We start from the raw sequence: 19,906 nt of genomic DNA, 5'->3' as shown, positions 1-19,906 counted from the left end.
ACACACCACATACACTCACATATAAACACGCACGAAGTCGTATTAAAAAATATCCTTAGTGCCTTTCGATGGGGATGCCAGCTATGGTTTTCAGATGATAATGATGATGATGATGGGAATGATGATACAGTGTTCTAGATATGGTACACAGAGTTGGAATAACAATTTTGCCAATTGAAGTCATCCCAGAAAAGATTTCATTCTAATGTCTAATTATACCAATTTATTTTGTCACTTCCCCAACAAAATAATAACAAAGTATTTATATTTTCCTGAAAGTAGAGGGTTGTGTGACCCCTACTACCATGTTTGAAACTTAGAGAAAATCTTTAAAAAACGCTTATGGTTTTACTACTTAGTTTGGGCTTTGGGATGCCTACCATTCAGTGCTCTGAGACGTTAATGGATCCTGAGTTAACTGGCAGAGTTGCTACCTTTCACTCCATTAAGTGTGATGTTCTCTCACTTTGAGCCACGCCCTCAGTTGACTGTGGAAAGCCCAGGGTGGAGCCGAAGAAGTGTTCTGGAAGGGTTGTAGGTGGGTGTGTGGCCAATCCGCATTCCTGGCCCTGGCAAAGCAGTCTCAGGACAAAAAGGTAAGACCATTTCCAGAAACAATCTATACCAGCCTCCTATGCGGGCCCCATAAAACCCTTACATTCATACTAAACCCACTGCCATCGAGTCGATTCCAACTCATAGCGACCCTATAGAACAGAGTAGAACTGCCCCAGAGAGTTTCCAAGGATCGCCTGGTGGATTCGAACTGTCGACCTTTTTGGTTAGCAGATGTACCATTTAACCTATGCCCAGACATTTCAGATGTCAGTAAAAAACTGCCTCTATATTCTCCTAATGAGGAAATAAACACTATAAAAATATAAATATTATTATTCTAGGTTTTCTACTGTGAAAATTGCCAGAATTGGAATCTTTTCCTTGATCTGGGCTACTGGTATCAAAAACTGAAGATGTAGCAATCTACATTAAATTTCAAAATTGCTGGAAATGTTTTGAAGCTACTTTGAGGGTTCATACATATATCCACTGTTTCATCGTAAAATGGGATATTTTTAGAAATGTGACACTTTTGGGGGAGGGACAAAACGACCTACAGTCTATCACAGATAAAAAACAAAAGCCAAACCTATTGCCATTGAGTCAATTCTGAGTCAGTGACCCTACAAGACAGAGTAGAACTGCCCCATAGGGTTTCCAAAGCTGTAATCTTTATGGGAGCAGATTGCCAGGTCTATCTCCCACAGAGCAGCTGTTGAGTTCGAACCGCTGACCTTTTGTTAGCAGCCGAGTACTTAACCACTGCACCACCAGGGCTCCTTTTCTATCGCAGATATAGACTCTTATTTTCTTTTACACTTTTGTGAATTGTTGAATTCAATTCAGACGGTGACTACCCATTCACAAATGCACCTCCCCCAGTGGAGGCTAGCTCATAATCCCCATAATTTAAGGATGACTAGTTCTGATCCTACAGAACCCAAGACAGTTTGGGTTACTGTCTCAGTGGAGTACTGCTTTAATGAGCTCAGTTTTCTTGAGTATCTCATATAAAGCACACATACGAAACAGGCTTATCTGCTCACTTGTTTGGCTTCCTGCCTCACCTTGTCCTCCACTAAAGAGGCTGGTATCATAACTTGTGAATGCCATCAATAAACTTGCTTACTTTATACTTCATTCTGTTATCGAGTTGACTTTTCTTTACCTTATCACTGAGCAACTTCTTGGTCTATACACAGAACCTTCATCTTTTACCTGTTAACTATTTGCTCTTTCCCAAACTTCACTGTGGTCTATTTCCTGGCTGACATATTAACACATCTGCTCTCAGGTGCTTACAATTTACATTCCTTTTCATTACAGCCTGGTTCAGAGTGGCTCACACCACGTGTATGGAGCCACAACTTGCCTAAGCAGTCCAATCAACTCAGTGATTTAGGGGCCATCCCCCCAAAAGTATATTTTCTCAGGTAGGATTGCATACTCCCGGGACTCACTGTTGTTTGAGTTCATATTTGGCACCCTAAAGATGGATCCATGAGATCTTTCATAGCTTTCGTCAAAAATAAAAAAAATAAAGAGGCTGCAAGGGAAAGCTCCTTGGCTGGTCACTTCTGCTGGGGTCCAGAGCTGATAGGTCAAAGCCATTTTGTTCTCCTGTGAATAGGATGAGCCCGGTCCTCTTCAAGCCATCTCACAGAGTGGTGTGAACAGAGCCAGCTGGAAAATCCCACAACTGAAACACAACTCAAAGTTACTATTATCCTGGTGATGGGTTGCGAGTCTTTTTATGGGGGGGAGGTATCAATATTATCAAAATTGAGCTAACAGTTCCTTCTTCCTTTCTGTATAATGGAACAGAGTAAAACACTGTATCTGAACTAAAATCCTGACATTCTTCTCTTCTAGATTTGGGGTGCACTTTTGTGGGGGCACTTTAATATCCCCGGAGTGGGTGCTGACTGCAGCTCACTGCTTGCAGAGGTACGTGCAGGGACAACCAACAGGAAGACTTGTCTTAAGGATTTCCTTCCTTCTTTGCTCCTTCATTCCTTCCTCCTTTCCTCTTCTTTTTTCCTTTGCTCCTTTATTCTTTTCTTTATTTCCTTCCCTCCATCATGACATACTGAGTACCCACTATAGTCAAGACACGTCTAGTCAGAGAAATGCAGTTTTATAATCTGGTCAGAAAAATGCAGCCTCGTATATAGACAACTACCATTCAGAGTGAAAACAGAGGGAGACAAACAGCCCTGAGGATTCCGCGAAGGCAGAGAGAACACCAAGCTGGAAAACTTCGTGCAGATGGTGGGTGGTGCTCTGAGCCTTGGGAGAGGCAGGTTTTTGGACCTACTGAACATGAGGCATGCGGAGAAAGACAGTCTGAATTTAGCGGGTAGCACAAAGAGCACGGAGGGTAGGTGATTTCATCTGCAGCATAGGATGAAGGGGAGTGGTGGGGTAGAAAACAAGAATGCCACCCATTCATTCAGTAGGATTTAATGAGAACCTACTCTGTGCCAGGCCCCATTGCAGGGGAAGCAGCAATGACCCAGACAAAGATGCTGCCTGCAAGGAGCTAATATGGTAGCAGGGAGGGATGGTGGATAAAGATATAAACAAATCCATGAGGTCATGAAGTGCTGCAGAGAAAGCAAACAAGTGACGGGATAGGGATTAGCAGAGGTGGGATGGGCTCCCTGAGAGAAAGGCATCTGAATTGAGGCTGAATCATGAAAGGACCCGGCCCCGGAGACCTGGGATAAGGATGTTCTGGGCGAAGGGCAAAGCAAGTAAGAAGTCCCTGTGGTGGACCAATGCGGTGGATGTGATGCTGCGAGCAGGCAGCCTTGACCGGCTGTGACACAGGGCTTGGATTTTATTCTAGTTCACTTTAAGTTGCTGAAGGCATGAGGAAAGGGAGTGGTAAAATCTGATACACACTTTTTATTAGGGTAAAATATATACGGAATTTACCACTGTAACCATTCTTAAGTGTACAATTCAGTGACGTTAACTACATTCCTCACACATAACTATCACCATCATCTATTTCCACAACGTTTTATCACCCTCAACAGAAGCTCTGCACCCACTGAGGGTTACTCCCAAACCCTCTCCCCCAGCCCCTGGTAACCTCTAGTCTACTCTTTGTCTCTATGGGTTTACCAGCCAGTGGGGGGCATGCAGGAGAAGGGGAGGGTTTCTCAGAGTCTCTCAGTCTACAATTCCAACTTGAATATTGTTTCTCCAGGTAAACAGGGCTTTGACACAGCCTACAAATTAAGAGTGTTAAATTATTTTTCACTTGAAGTTATTGGGTTCCCAATATGGGACTAGTCTTCTGATGTGTTCGTGGAGAGGCTGTTAGGAAGATGAGAGATCGACAGCTGGGGGGAAAGAAGGCAAGACCCCTGAATCCCCAGTTCTGGGGTGACACTTGGCATTGGTTGAAGGGGTGCAGGGCAACAGAGGCAACGTTTATGCAGGATCCCGTAAAAACATGTTTGGGGATCTTGTCTTTGCTGCATGCCCTGATGATAATGATATCCATTAAATTCATATACGTGGAATCAAACAATATGCGTCCTTTTGTCTGATTTACATTTAAAATATATTTCTCTAGCTCTTGTGTAATGAGGATGGCTTGTGGGGGAGCGTGGAGGCAGACAGGCCAGTAAGTACCAGATCACAGATGTGTGAGTGCTTCGTAAACTGAATGACACTACGAGCGAAAGCAAGTTATCTTCATGGAGGGAGGACAAGTGAGCTCAGAAACCAGCTAGAAGGCGACTGCCATCGTCCAGGCTAGAGGTGATGAGGGCCTGAGCTAGGAAATGGCAATGAAACTAGGGGAGATTATGAAAAAACCGGAGGCAGAAATACAAGGACAGGGCAACTGAACACACAGCAGATGAGAGAAGGGTTTCCAGAAAGGAAGTGAAGAAGACCTGGTTCAGGTGCGTGTCTGGATATGCCAAGCATGGAGTCACTCACTGTGAGAGGCTGTGGTCACCACCAAGCACCCCGAAATGAGTGTCTGTCCTTGTGCTGACTTCTGTGTTGGCTTCGGCCTTCCTCTGTGGAAAAACCAAAAGCAGTAGAGAGAACTTTTCTTAATGGCCAACTTCAGACGACTCGTCAGTCTGTTTCTTGCCACTCAGAGGTCCTTGATTCTGAATTGCGAGTGCCTAGGGAAGATGTGATTTTACAGCACAGAAGGGGTGCCCATAAAGGGGGAGGGCCATATTTTCCTTCTAACTTTACCATCTGTCCTAGGTTCCCCAGCCCGTTATCGTACAAGGTTGTCCTTGGTGCACACAAAGAACGGAATCTTGAACCAGATGTTCAAACAATAGACGTTTCTAAGCAGTTCTCGGGGCCCTCAGGAGCAGATATCGCCTTGCTGAAGCTAAGCAGGTACTATGTCACTCATGGTTTTCGCCTAAGACGAGTGAAACCACTTCTTTTATGATTGAGTGGTATCAGCCACAGGAGAGCAGTGTGGCAGGTGGGAAGGCCCAGTCTACAGTGCAAGAGGCATGCTGGCTCTGTGGAAAGAGGCCTGGACTCCAAGTCAGAAAACCCGGACTCCAGCCCAGTGCTGCCTCCTATTGATGGACTTGGAAAAAATAACCAGGACTCAGTATCCTCAAGTGTAAAAAGAGTGAGTTTCTGAAATACGAGGTACAATTTTACACCTACAACTCTTTCGCTTTTGGTCATCAATCAGCTAATACACATTTATGATCAGAAAATTACTCAGTTATTCCAGGTTGACAAGTCTCATCTCAACACGGTAGTATGTTTGGGGGAATCAAATGAGATCATGCATTTCAGAAGCACTTAAAAAAAAAAAAAAAAACGCAAATTAGCATTATTATCTTCTTTGGTTTTATTTTGCCTTTTGAAATGGTGTTTTATTAAGCCTGGCAAAGTGATAACTTTGCTTATGTTACTTAAAAGTTAGTAATATTTTGAAATAGATCCCAAAGGGCAGCTAAATAAACAGGTGCTATATTTTGAGAACAGGCACACGCATTTGGTACAGGCAACAAGGCCTGCAGAGGACATCAGCTGTGTCTGATGCGTTCCCGATGACAGTGTGATGATGTTGACGATGATGGAGCTGGGCCAGGCCAGTACAAGGCCAGCAGTCAGGAGCTCGGAGCACTGCTTTGCTGTGTCTGGTCCACAAACACTTGGCAAGTTTCCTGGGTTGGTAAACTGAGGGTTAGAATATTGTCCAGCATAGTGCTGGAAGATGAGCCCCCTAGGTTGGAAGGCACTCAAAATACACAGAGGCCACAACAATGGACTTGAGCATACCAACGACCGTGAAGATGGCACAGGGCCAGGCAACATTTTGTTTCGCATGGGGTTGCCATGAGATGGAGCTGACTTGATGGCAACTAACAGTAGCAACAAACTACAGGTTGGCTTCCTGAAATGTTTTGATGCTCTAGAAAGGCAAAGCGATCTAAAAAAGCAGCTGATTCTCCTCATGTTCCCCAGTTCCCTTCCTCTGACCTCCATCTCCTATCCTAGCAAATACAAGTTTTCCTTTCCCCATGGCCCTGAGAGGTGGGTCAAGGTGACCTGGTAGCTGGAAGAAGTAACTTAGTAAATTCTGGGTTCCACAAGTGTTCTCTGATGGGCTTATCAATTTGGGGTTTTACAAGACCCACCCCCATGTCCCAAGAGTGTAAGGCATTTCGTGTCACATGAGGAACACCTTTAAATTAACCTCTGTGGAGAGGACAGTAGTGAAACTTGGTTTATTTTGGCCTTCAGGAAGGTGTGCTTACTTCAAGATTGCTGACGATGATTCTTAGAACAGGGCATTTCTCATCTCCAGTGGGTTTTTCCCTTGAACTTACTAAAGTAGAATCAAATCTAAAAATCAAAGTTCTAGTGTTTGAGATTCCCTGGAACTCTAGGTGATGTGAAAGTTCTTTGAAAATGATTCTTAGAGAATAATACCATTTTCTTTATGCACGGTACTTATTTCCAATCCTCCTTCATCTGATATACTTTTATTTTATTAGAGTCTTAGAAGTATAGTGTTATAACGTTTACAGATAGAGAAACCAAGAAGGATCCAAAAGATGGAACAATGTGGTCATGGCCACGCAATACACTTTCTGCTATTCTGGCCTTGGATAGGGTTTCAGCTAGGTTTTGCCTACTGATTGATGCCTTTTGAGCTTTTCCCATTATATCTATATAATAACATGGTCTCGGTATACAATTCCAAGAGTGAATGGAGTCCACATGAGAAGTGTGTGTCACCCGTACTCCCACAGTTGACCACCACCAGCAGTGTCCTTAATACAACTGATGCCTTTTAAATGAAATGTATTTTATTTCATAAAATATTACAGGCAAATGTGAGGATGAAAAATTATTTTCTACATAGCTCTGTGTCAGCAAAGCAAGAAAATACCAACTTGAAAAATTCTGGGCCTTTGAGGTAGATAGTATCTCACCATGGGCAAAGAAATGTAACCTGTGATGTTTTTCTTTTAGACCTGCCCAAATCACTGAGAAGGTCATCCCAGCTTGTCTTCCACCTGCAAATTATGTGGTTGCTGACCAGACAGAATGCTACATCACTGGCTGGGGTGAAACTCAAGGTGAGATCAGCTTCATGACCCACATAATGACTGGTTTCCTCCTACAGTCTCCATGAGAAGATGAGAGTTGTACAACTTCATAGCAATGATGGGTGTGGAGATCTGCCCCCGCCGACTTGGTCTGGGCCCCTTCCTGTGTCTTCATATCAGTCCGGGGTGGGGGGGACATGCAGCAGAAGGGGAGAGTTTCTTGGAGTCTCTCAGTCTACAATTCCGACTTTAATATTGTTTCTCCAGGTAAACAGGGCTTTGACATAGCCTACAAGTTGAGAGTATTAAATTATTTTTCACTTGAAGTTAGCCATATTGGGTTCCCGATCTGGTGTAAAACAATAACATAGATGATAGTTAGACTAGTCTTCTTCTGGTGTGTTCATGGAGAGGCTGTTAGGAAGATGAGAGAAGGACAGCCGGGGAAAGAAAGCAAGGCCCCCTGAATCCCCAGTTCTGGGGTGACACTTGGCATTGGTTGAAGGGGTGCAGGGTGACAGAGACAACATTTATGCGGGATCCCGTATAAACATGTTTGAGAATCTTGTCTTTGCTGCGTGCCCTGATAATAATGATATCCATTAGACTTGGACCCTTGATTATAGGAACACTGGAACAATATCTTAGGATCTCTGCTTCAGTTTCCTCAGAAGTGTTGGGAAATGAGAGTCAGGGACCTGGAACAATTCTGGCTCTGCACTACAGTAAACCCAGACAAGCCACTTTACCTCTTTGTACTCACTGGGTGTCTAACTCATCTGTAAAATTGTGTTTACACATTAGCCTTTTCCATAAGCTTTCAGTTTTAAAAAGGGTTTGTGGCTAAAATAAAAATAAAAGAAAGGTAAAACCCAGTGGTCTAGGTAATGTGAAACACGGCCTCCCTCTTCCCCTACAATTTTTAAAATCTCACCCTCTTGACTCATCGTGGTTCCCCTTTCTGCACTTCTGAGTCTGCAAACATGGAGTCGCAGGCTTAGCAACACTGAATCAACGCTAAAGAAGCACACACGTGTGTACGTGCCGGGCTGTTCCTGGCGTTTTGCATCTTTTTAAATGTAAACACCACAACCCATTGAGTTAGATATGATTATTCCTAAAGAAGGTGAGTAATGAGAGGTGCAGGATGGCACAGTGGAAACTGCCTGCCTGGTAGATGGAGTCAGGTAGACCTGAGGTGCAATCCCAACTTCACCACATACTAGCTGTAGGTACTTAGAAAAATAAAAAAAAATCTTGTTGAACCTGTTCCTCAGCTGAAAAAAAACGGGCTAAAAGGCTGTTGTGGGTGAAAAACACAGAACAGGCACAAAAAGCACACAGCACTTTTAAGGCACTTGATAAATGGTAGCTTTTACTAATAATGTTTGCATGTTTGCGTCAGCTATCACTCTTGCTATGGCAGAAAATCCAACTCAGATTAGATTAGGCAAAAAAAGAAGTTAACTAGCTAGCTGAGGGCTTTGGTGGCTTACCTGATGCCACCACATCCCGGATCTCTCCATCCCAGGGTGGCCCCACGCTTCGATGGGTAGTCCTTCCGGGTAGCATATGGCGCTGTAGGTCGGCTCCACAGCTTCCGGTTCCGGAAGGAAGGAGAAGGCTCGCTTCCCCATCAGGAAACAGGAGTCTCCTGAGCTCTAATAGGGCAGATTTGGGTCATGTGCCCGTCCCCGAGCCAATCACTGAATCGGATGTGCGGAATGGTTTAGATCGGTACCACCTGCTCCTTCCCTGGAGCCCAGTCACTCACGCAAAGAATGGGCGAAGAATGAATCGCACAGCATAAGTATGGGATGGAGACTGCCAAAAAAATAACAAACGCCCTCTGCGGCATCCCAACTGATTAAAACATGGATTTTAAAAGCTTGCTGGTCTGGCTGGGGGTGAGTTCTGGCTCTACCATCCCTCACATGGCATTCCAAAACCCATAGCTGTGGAGTCGTTCTTAGTCATGGTAACCCTAGAGGACAGAGTAGAACTGCCCCATAGGGTTTCCAAGGAACAGATGGTGGATTTGAACCGCTGACCTTTCAGTTAGCCAAATGCTAACCACTGTGCCACCACGGCTCAGATGACATTAGGCAAGTGATTTAGTCCCTCTATGCCTTAGTTTCCTCATCTGTCAAATGGGGATGGTATTGGTGACACCCTGTAAGGTTGCTGTGAGGACTAAAATACAGTGTATGAAGTGCCCACGGCTTTGGGGATGGTATTTCAGCAGTTCCTGAGTATTACTTCTTCCTCGCCTCTTCCTTATTACCTTCCTCCCCCGTCATCATCATCAACAACAGCACGCCATCACTAGCTAGTGCGTACTGAAATCCAATCGGCCCCAGGCGGGCCTGATCCCTGAGCCCATCCTCTGTGCCCCTCTCCCACTCAAAGTCCCATACCTCTCTAACCTGCAGTCCTGCACTAGGCACTGCTCGGCTCTCTGACTCTTACCACATGTCTACTGAAAAAATGATTCTCAGAGTATTAACTGGACCAGGAAGCTTAAGCATAACTCTGGCCTGGTTACCAATGTTCTGCACGTCAACAATGACATGGAAAAAGCCAGTGTTTTCAGTGTCCGCGTCAGGTCAAAATCCTTACGTTCTCAAAATTCCCTTTGCGTGTCTCCAAAGACTTTCACCGACTTTGACATTCCAAACGCAAGACAAGCACTGAGGCCAAGACACTCCTCCAGGTCAGTCTGCCATCGGGGATCACATTCAGGGGCCTGCTGATGGCCCCCGCACTTCCTCTCCTCATGCCTGTAAAGGCCTCTGTCCTGAGGCCGCTCTCAGCCTCCAGCAATGCCGTCTCTATCTTGGCCACCAGAGGGCAGTATCACCTCACCAACCACATCCAACTAATTGCTGTCTACTCACCTGGACTCGCGGCGGCCCTGTGTGTGTCAAAGTAGAACTGCACTCCAGGGGGCTTTCAGTGGGTGATATTTCAGTAGATTGCCAGGCCTTTCTTCTGAGGTGCCTCTGAGTGGAACCAAACGTCCAATCTTTCAGTTTGCAACCGTTTGCACCACCCCTGGGACATCTGCTTCCCCAGCAGATGACCCTCCACTAGCCTCAGAATATTCACCTTGGTCAAAGATAGATAAAACAATTGTGACCCTTTGGGTGGTCCTCCTATATGCTCGGGTGAACTCCAGACTGTAAGTTTTCTGAACCCAAGGAAATTTGCTAAATGTATTCAAGGTCTTTGTAGAAGAAACAGAACCTCACCCCCTTTGGCTGTTTGATACTAACAAAGCATTTTCTACAAAACTCAGATGAAGGTTGAGTTTGCAAAACTGGCTGATTTGCAAAAATCTTGAGACACCCCTGAGTGTGTCCATAGGGAAAAATGGCATTTCCTCCGGCGATTTTGCAGATGCTCTATTTCAATTTGCCAAAAAAAAAAAAAAAAAAATTTTTTTTTTTTTTTCCACAAAAGAACTACAACTAGTGAAACGAACACACTGGAAAATGTTCACTCTCCCTAGTTATCAAAGAAATATAGATCTAAAAACTAGATGAGGACTATTTCCACCTTCAGCAAATATTTAAAAAACATTAAATAGTCATAAGGGTGTGGTCATATTTATGAGTGACGTTGGCACTGGCACACCCTTCTAGAAAATAATTCCAGCAATGTTACTGGGAGCTGGGGCAGATTACCCAGTAAGCAAGGCAAGCATAGGCTTACTTGTGCATACTTAATGATCTGTGGGGTGTAATCCGCCCCGTCAGGGACTGTAAATTTGAACAGAGGCTTTGCTTCTGTAGGGAGGTGCTGTGGGGTTGGGAAAGAGACAGATACCAGCCATACCTAGAAGCAGAATCTTTGACGTGAAAAAATGTGAAGTTGTTCACTACAGATGATCTGATAAACTAGGTGAGCATCGTGCTGACCTTTTTATTGGATAACCTTCCCCTGCTGGGAGCCATAAATATGTCTATGTAATTTCTGGGAACTTGGTGGTGCAATGGTTAAGTGCTTAGCTGCCTGGAGGGTTGGTGATTCGAACCCATCCAGTGATTCTGCAGGAGAAAGACCTGGCATCTCCTTCCGCACAGATCACAGCCCAGGAAACTCTGCAGGGAAGCTCTACTCTGCCACACGAGGTCGCTATGAGTAGGAAATCAAATCGGTGGCACCTAATAACAACACACTTACAACAATATTAAGAAATATGAATGAACTCTATGGACAAAGATGTGGAGTGCTGGAAGCAACAGTGGGAGCCAAAGAGCATGGTAAAGAACAGGGGCAATGATGTCGCAGACTTAGGTTCAAATCCCAGCTCCACCATGTCCCGGCTGGAGGGTCTTAGGCAAATCAAATAACCTTCTAAAACTCAGTTTCCTTAACTATGAAACAGGAAGTAGTAAAGACCAAGGTGCCTAGTTCACTGGACCATCGTGAGGGTTAAAGGAGATACACGATGAACTTGTGCCTGAAGAGATGAATTCCCAGTAAATGATAGACACTCTCTTAATTATTATGGTAAAATACACATAGCATAGAACTGACCAGTTAGTACATTTGAAATGTTGTGCAACCATCACCAGCCTTTCCACAACATTCTCCTCACCCCGAAAGGAAACCCTATGGCCCTATTTAGCAGTTTTGCCCCATTCTCCCTTTCCCGCAGCCTTCGGCAACCATTAATCTGCTTTCTGTCTCTATTTATTTGCCTATTTGGGATATTTCATCTAAGCGGAATTATACAGTATTTGTCTTCTTGTGTCTGGCTTATTTCACTTAATATTTTCAGCATTCATTCATGTTGTGGCATGTATCAGAACTTCCTTTTTTTGGCTGAATGTTCTGTTGTATGGCTTTACCACTTTTGATAACTATTCTTTTAAAATACAAATGATTGTACATCTACTCCATGAACTACTATGAAGCCATGGAAATATTAATTATGAAGACTGTAGCATTATGAAAAAGTTCTTATGATATAATGTTAAGTGAAAAAGTCAGGATATGAAATTGTGCAATATGATAGGTAGCAAAATAAACATATATAAAGCCTGAAAGAGAATATATAAACACAACGGCAGTTATTTTCCGAACTTTCTTTACATGTTAAAAATAATTTGTTTATAGTTTTAAAAGAGAAAGCAAAAAACAAAACATAACGGCAACAACAATAAAAACAAGATACCACAAAGGAACATACATTGTTAAATCCAACTCTATGGGAACATAAAGTTTAATATAATGTTTGTACTCTAAGGATCAGAAAGAAAAAAAAATTCTAGTAGTGTTAGGAATTGATTTGGTGGTTTTTCAACCTCACGAACAAACAAGAGATTGTTGCTGCTCTGTTGTTCTGGAAGTTTCCTTATGAATAGGCTTTGGGACCAGTAACCATTCTTTAATCTCTTTAAACACAGGCACCTTTGGTGATGGCCTTCTCAAGGAAGCCCAGCTCCCGGTGATTGAGAACAAAGTGTGCAATCGCAGAGAGCATCTGAGCGGAAGAGTTCAGGCAACCGAACTCTGCGCTGGGCTCTTGAGTGGAGGTACAGACAGCTGCCAGGTAAGAGGAAGAGACCAAGTGAGTCCTGACGCTGGCCTGCCTTGGCCCCTTACACTTTTCAGCCCCAAGTGGCAAGTTTAAGAAGGATCTGTCAACCGAAGGCCACAGTCTAAATGTTGCCCAGAAACCCTTTAGATAAGGCCCCGAATATAAGTTCAGATAATCCAAGGTGATTGCTTGGCTCTTGAGCTCCAGATGAGTTGTTGTTAGTTGCCATCTAGTTGGCTCCGACTCATGGTGACCTCATGTATAACACAATGAAATGCTGCCCGGCCCTGTGCCGTCTTCACCATCATTAGTATGCTCATGTCCATTGTTGTATTTTGAGTGCCTTCCAACATAGGAACTCATCTTCCAGCAACGATAGTGAACAATATTTTGTTGGGATCCATAGAGTTCTCACTGGCTAATTTTCGGAAGTAGATGGTCAGGCGTCTCTTCCTAGTCTGTCTTAGTCTGGAAGCTCTGCTGAAACCCGTCCACCATGGGCGACCCTGCTGGTATTTGAAATACTGGTGGCATAGCTTCTAGCAACATGCAGTGACCACAGTATGACAAGCTGACGGATGGTGGTCTAGATAAGTAGTAAGGGGGTAGTAAAAAAAACCAAACCCCATTACCATTGAGTCAATTCTGACACATAGCAACCCGACAGGACAGAGTAGAACTGTCCCCATAGAGTTTCCAAGGAACACCTGGTGGATTCAAACTGCTGACCTTTGGGTTAGCAGCCAAGCTCTTAACTACTATGCCACCAGGGTTTCCAGAGGGTAGTAAGGCCTCTGTGATTACCACAGACCACATGCCTCCCGGAGCATGCTGATGAATGGGACTAGGATGATGGCATTTCCAGTAGGGATGATGGAGGGGGGTATAGGGCAAAGACCAACTGCAGTACTTTACAACTGGGCTTGGGGTTAGCCCTGCCTGAGAGAAACCCCGAGAAAGGAAGGGATGTGTGCAGTCTTCACAAGGGATTTTTCTCCCAGAAAGACTAACTGGTGCAGGTCTCCTGAAGATGCTGTCCTAAGTCCTTGAGCACAGTGGATGCTCAGATCATGTTCATACGTTACTTTCTGCCTGGAAGGGAATGTTCAAATGCTGGGGAAACTTGCATTTGGATAATGAAGATGACATCCCCTAATGGAGGATGATGGTTGAACTCTGATGTGACTTTTTCCCTCCCCCTCTGTATAGGGTGACAGCGGAGGGCCTCTGGTTTGCTTCGAGAAGGACAAATACATTTTACAAGGAGTCACTTCCTGGGGTCTTGGCTGTGCACAGGTCAATAAGCCTGGTGTTTATGTCCGTGTTTCAAGGTTTGTTACTTGGATTGAAAGCATAATGAGGGAAAACTAATTGGATGGGAGACAGAGGGAGCATTGGCTGATCTAGAAACAAGAACACGGGTAGGGAACTTAGCTCAGAAATAATTAACAGTGGTCAGACTAAGACCCCGTCCTTAGCTATCACCAACTGCTAAACCTCAAGGCGTTTTGACATTTCTGTGGATAAACTTTCCTGCCCATGAGTTGCTACTAAGGCAGCACAGTTGTGATATTTGTTGAGAATAAACTGTACTTACCTTGACTTGACTTAATTTGTTTGCGTCTTCAACATTTTTTGCATTCTTCGCTCATCCTCCACCCCAGAGTAGCCATTTTTTTTTTAATTTATTGTGCTGAAAGTGGAAGTTTACAAATCAAGTTGGACTCTCATACAAAAATTTATAAACACCTTGCTATATACTAATTGCTCTCCCCCTAATGAGACAGCACGCTCCTTCCCTCCACTCTCTCTTTTCGTGTCCATTCGGCCAGCTTCTGACCCCCTCCTCCCTCCCATCTCCCTTTCAGACAGGAGATGCCAACATAGTCTCATGTGTCTACTTGATCCAAGAAGCTCATTCTTTACCAGTATCCTTGTCTATCCCATAGTCCAGTCCAATCCCTGTATGAAGAGGAATGATTCCTGTCTTGGGCTAAGAGAAGGTCTGGGGACCATGACCTCCGGGTTCATTCTAGTCTCAGTCAGACCATTAAGTCTGGTCTTTTTATGAGAATTTGGGGTCTGCATCCTACTGTTCTGCTTCCTCATGGGTTCTCTGTTGTGTTCCCTGTCAGGGAAGTCATTGGTTGTACCCAGGCACCATCTAGTTCTCCTGGTCTCAGGCTGATGTAGTCTCTGGTTTATGTGGCCCTTTCTGCCTCTTGGGCTCATAATTACCTTGTATCTTTGATGTTCTTCTTTCTCCTTTGCTCCAGGTGGGTTGAGACTAATTGATGCATCTTAGATGGCTGCTTGCTAGCGTTTAAGACCCCAGACGCCACTCTCCAAAGTGGGATGCAGAATGTTTTCTTAATAAATTTTATTATGCCAATTGACTTAGAGGTCCCCTGAAACCATGGTCCCCAAATCCTACCCCTGCTACAGCGCACCCAATTTTAAAGAGTATAGCTCTAACATACCTCAGTGTGTTGGCTCTTTTTCATAAGGAATAGTTGTATCAAGGACTAAACCTAAAAACCAAACTAAACCTATTGCCGTCAAGTCCATTCCAACTCATAGACATGAGCTGGATTATATCAGGGACTGAGAAGTCCCTAAATTACAGGGAAGAGAGCTAAGAAGTCCTGGTAGGTCACCTTGTGCATTTACCTGGTCAGCTGAAGATGGCTTGACACACACCTTTATTGTCTTTATTTCCGGCACTGAGATGTTTTCAAAGCTGCAACATGTATGGGGAGTCAAGACAACAAGTTCTGTTCCTGAGTCTGAAATCTGGTACCGATGGCTTGACGTTAGGCCAGCCCAGGAGACACTGAGCAGAGAGCTGTACATCAGGAAGGAAACCGGGCAATAGAGATGTAACACAAGCCCAGGCTACTAGTCTTGTTACCAATTACCAATCTGACACAAAAGGTCAACATCTTTTCCTGAGTAAGAATACATGCGAAAGACAAACTTTATCCTCAGCAAGCTTTATTTTGCTTGAGTTAAGCAAAAGGAGTCAGCGAAGGACTAAGCCTCTCTAAAAGACTGACTAGTCAGTCAGGGAGGTCACGGCTCTTATAGTTTAGGGTCAGAGAATTGTGTCATCTTTCCTCATGGGTTTTCTGGGAATCGTCAGGCCCTTGGTCACCTTGCAGACATCTGTGCATGTTCCAGGGCCGGCTTCTCTGAAAAACATCTTGTGAGGGAGTACACTGTTTGTTCTTTCCTTATCACACATTCAAGGAGGGGGGTTTTGCGTCATTAGCCAAGCACATAATTTTTTTAAGTAAGTCATAAGTTGCAGATGACGCAGGGCTCCTTTTCTAGGGGCTCAGTCCCTGTTTTTTTTTTTCCCCCTCTCTCAGTCTGGATGTTATTCTGGGTCAGATGCGAGCCTAGGAGTCGTGTCAAAGGCCTGAAAAGGAATAACGGACAAATATCGAAGGCTGACCACTCACTTCCCGTTGCCTGCCCGTAAAACAGTAGGCAGCACACACCATCCAATGGGAATAGTGTTCTAAAGCCAGACGCGTCCAAAAAAAAGAGAGAGCATGCCTATGGGTTTTTCTTGACAATTTACATTTTTTTATTGTTTCTGGAACCAAAATACCACCTCAAAATACAATTCAAAGGTGACAGTAACAAAGAGAACAGTCATCTTAAAGCAAAAAGAAACGTAAAGTAAAAATGCAAACGTCTGTGAATAAAGGGTGAACGCAGCATGAAACTCTCAAAGTCTGTCTTTATTTCATTGGAAAATTCAATATTCATATTCAATTCTCTTGTGCTTTAAGGGTTCAAAAGCTTGTTTCATAATTAGCGCATACGCGGTACATATTATCACGTGTTCTCCACATAGAAGCTTTCTTCCTGGTTGGCAAGATTTCACTTTGGTGCCCATTTGGCCTGTCCACATAAAATAATTCGTTAAAACGCCCTGCATAAGATATAGACTGGATCTGAAAATAAAAAAAAAAAAAAAGCAGAAGCCAGGGAAAAATAGCATATTTGTGTTTAAGCCCTACATTTGAAAAGCTACAATAACAAAAAAGAAAGATTGAATCCATTATTAATGTCTATAAAATCATATATAAAGCTGCGGCTAATTATTTAAAAATAAATTTAAGCATGGCTATAATTGGCCTTGGAGCCCTGGTGGGGCAGCGGTTAAGAGCTACAACTGCTAACCAAAAGGTCAGCAGTTCGAATCCACCAGCAGCTCCTTGGAAACTCTAAGGGGCAGTTCTACTCTGTCCTATAGGGGTTGCTATGAATCAGAATTGACTCAATGGAAATGAGTTTTAGAGCTGAGTTTTCCTTTAAATTAAAATGTGAGCTCCTTTCCAAGACAAGTTACAAGTTCAAAGGCTGAGTGAGAACTGTCTGTGTTGTTTTGATCATGGGCACCATCAAAAGAACAGAATTCACGAAGATAAGATAAATATCCTTTTGCTATTGAAATCCTAAGACCTGTGGGATCATCACCCGTGGGTTTGGTTCAGTACTATACTGAGATGTGACTCCACATATCTACTAAACGAGGATCAAAACTACCCTGAATCCTCTCAGGATGACAGCCTGAGTCTATGGGGACCACAGCCAACCCTCACATTGCACAGACAATCTATTTTTACTGATGGAGCAATGCCTAAACCATGCCTGCAACCCCAGTGCACAGAGAAGTTGGAAGAGAGGGAAGATGGGCCTGTCAATACCACAAAGGCTTACAGAACCCAGGGGAGAAGAGAAAGCAAGGGCTCAGCACCGTGTGGTCCAAGGTACTTAGATCCCGTCTCTTCTCTCCCTAAGTAGGATTCCCGCCTCCTCATCCTCCATGGAATCTTCAGAAGATTCCATGTAGAGCCTTAGCCCTTGATGAGATTTGATGAACACAGTACATGTACACCTTTCCCAGGCTCTCTGTTTGCACATGCCGCTGTCCAGATGGGCTGTCAGGAGAGCTAGGTGGGAGGCTTCGCCTGTCTCACCTTGACCCAGCAGGGCAGAGATCGCTGCTCCAACACAAGACAAGACCTCTAGGCTCAGGACGAGTCTCACATTTTACAGGCGCTCCTAAAGCAGTCATGTAGAATGTGTTGCCAGAAATTTCAGTAGCCTTACACATCAGAAATCAGCCAACATGGTATCAAAATACGCTGGGGCTTTTGAACGTCTTGGTAGAGTCCTAAGGACACTTGAAGCTGCACAGCACTGCAGCTGAAATGGACACACAAGTCTCTTGAAGGCACACCCTTCCAGGGAGGGTCGGATCCCAGAGCTCCTTCCCTCCGTCTTTGGCGGGGGCTTCAAAGGTGAGAGCTTGAAACCTGGCTTTTCTTTTTCCTGCCACATTTATAGGAACATGTACTAGCAAAACAAAGGAGAAAAGAGAAAAATCCGTAAAAAAGACTGTGCATGACTTTAGGTGGAGGTTTAATATTGTTTTTTCCCTCCATGGATTCTCGATTTTCTCCACACCATCCCTTCCCCAGTGGTTTTGTTTAGGGTGCGCTGAATTTCGTACAATACCTGCTAAGTTTTTCTACATCGTCCACTGTCTCTGGCAAAGCAATACCCTTGGTTTCAGGCAGAAGCATAACGAGGCCACCACAGACAGATGCCAGGATACCTATGGACAGAGGAAAAGCACCAGGGCACCAGAAGGCACAAAGCCGGCTCTTCCCCCTCGCTGTTCAACAGTCCTCAACACTGCCCCAAAATCCTCTTTTCACACTAATCAGCTCTCCAGGGACTCTCTCCTCAAACCCCGCACAGTACCACTGCCCCCTGCTCTCGGCATTCACTCACTCCTTCATTTATTTACCAAATATTTGCAGAGTGTAAACACACAGACAAGACCTCCTCCCTGCCTGACAGGGAAAATAGGAGCCATCAGAGAGGGACCTCCTCGACTTCTTTCTCTCAACGCTTTTACTAATTGCATCCTCACCCTTCCTTTTTTCCTTCTGTAACGTTACACTGAAAACCTCTTCCCTGCTTCTGCCCAAGGGCAATCCCCCGTCTACGCTGGTCTTTCAGGGCCTCACTATAGTGAGAGGAGCCCTGGCAGCACAGTGGTTAAGCACTCAGCTATTAGCTGAAAGGTTGACAGTTCCAGCCCACCAGCTATCCACCGGAGGAAGATGTGGCGCTTCTATAAAGATTGCTGTTGTTAGGTGCCATCCAGTCAGTTCTGACCCATAGCGACCCTATGTACCACAGAATGAAACACTGGCCTGGTCCTGTGCCATCCTCACAATCCTTGTTACGCTTGAGCCCACTGTTGGAGCCACTGTGTCAATCCATCTCATTGAGGGTCTTCTTCTTTTTTGCTGACCCTCTACTTTACCAAGCATGATGTCCATCTCCAGGGACTGATCCCTCCTGACAACATGTCCAAAGTGTGTGAGATGTAGTCTCGCCATCCTTGCTTCTGAGGAGCATTTTAGTTGTATTTCTTCCAAGACATCTGTAAAGATTACAGCCTTGGAACCCCTATGCAGCAGTTCTACTCTGTCCTACAGGGTTGCTATGAGTCGGAATTGACTGGACAGTAGTGGGTTTGTTTGTTTGTTTTTTTCCACTGTAGTGATTAACCCCCTCTTTCCAGCATCTTCATTCAGCCGGTGGCATCGCCCCATCAGCATCCAAACATATCCACATCTCTCATCTTTCAAGAGCCTTCCCTCTGTCACACACTATCCTCCAGTTACCATCTACCTTTTTCTGTTCTTTAGAGCCAAAACCAAATCAAACCCATTGCCACTGAGCCGATTCCAACTCACAGCGACCCTAGAGCAGAACTGCCCCACAGGGTTTCCAAGGAGCGGCTCGTGGATTCGAACAGCTGACCTTTTGGTTAGCAGCTGAGCTCTTAACCACTGCACCACCAGGGCTCCTCTTTAGAACCCGGCTCCTTGAAACCCTAGTGCCTCCTATTTTGTCAGCGTTCTCATACCCTAGTGGTGTGCTGGTAAATGTCTAACAACCGCTGTCTGGAAAGTAAAGCCCTGGTCTGCAGTGTTTGCTGATTCCTGTGGTGTAAGTACTCCCACCCAGGACATTTCAAGCTCCTGACACGATGTCACTGACTGATGAGTTGGGAAGAGATGCACCATAGTGCTTCTACCATAAGGGTGCAATAGACATAAATAACCTGAAAAACATAGACACTGGTAAAATACAGTAAATTAATAGGAAGTGATGTGTCTTGATATGTATTACC

At 44.5% G+C, this 19,906-nt stretch overlaps 2 protein-coding genes across 5 annotated transcripts in view; one reads left to right on the top strand and one right to left on the bottom strand.

Annotated features, from left to right (window-relative positions):
* Positions 1 to 14,257, top strand: part of PLG (plasminogen) — a 47,233-nt gene extending 32,976 nt beyond the window's left edge. Inside the window, exons 14-19 of the mRNA XM_049905031.1 lie at positions 473 to 596; positions 2,431 to 2,505; positions 4,801 to 4,941; positions 7,051 to 7,157; positions 12,542 to 12,687; positions 13,885 to 14,257. Coding sequence (XP_049760988.1) covers positions 473 to 596; positions 2,431 to 2,505; positions 4,801 to 4,941; positions 7,051 to 7,157; positions 12,542 to 12,687; positions 13,885 to 14,046 — 755 coding nt within the window. The 3' untranslated portion in view covers positions 14,047 to 14,257. The remainder of the gene's footprint in view (positions 1 to 472; positions 597 to 2,430; positions 2,506 to 4,800; positions 4,942 to 7,050; positions 7,158 to 12,541; positions 12,688 to 13,884) is intronic.
* A 1,246-nt stretch (positions 14,258 to 15,503) lies between these two features.
* SLC22A3 (solute carrier family 22 member 3) overlaps positions 15,504 to 19,906 on the bottom strand; it is a 120,205-nt gene continuing 115,802 nt past the window's right edge. The window contains exons 10-12 of one of the 4 annotated variants that reach the window (XR_007519768.1): positions 18,211 to 18,310; positions 17,670 to 18,048; positions 15,504 to 15,520 (exon numbers count right to left, since the gene is read on the bottom strand). Coding sequence is in view for 2 of the 4 variants with exons in the window: in XM_049905041.1 (XP_049760998.1) it covers positions 18,891 to 19,150 (260 nt within the window). In the remaining 2 variants the exon portion in view is untranslated. The other 3 variants (XR_007519767.1, XM_049905047.1, XM_049905041.1) reach the window with 3 other exon arrangements.

This window comes from Elephas maximus, chromosome 1, assembly GCF_024166365.1.
Source record: "Elephas maximus indicus isolate mEleMax1 chromosome 1, mEleMax1 primary haplotype, whole genome shotgun sequence".
Classification (NCBI taxonomy): Eukaryota; Metazoa; Chordata; class Mammalia; order Proboscidea; family Elephantidae; genus Elephas; species Elephas maximus.
This window is presented reverse-complemented; position numbering and strand designations above follow the sequence as displayed.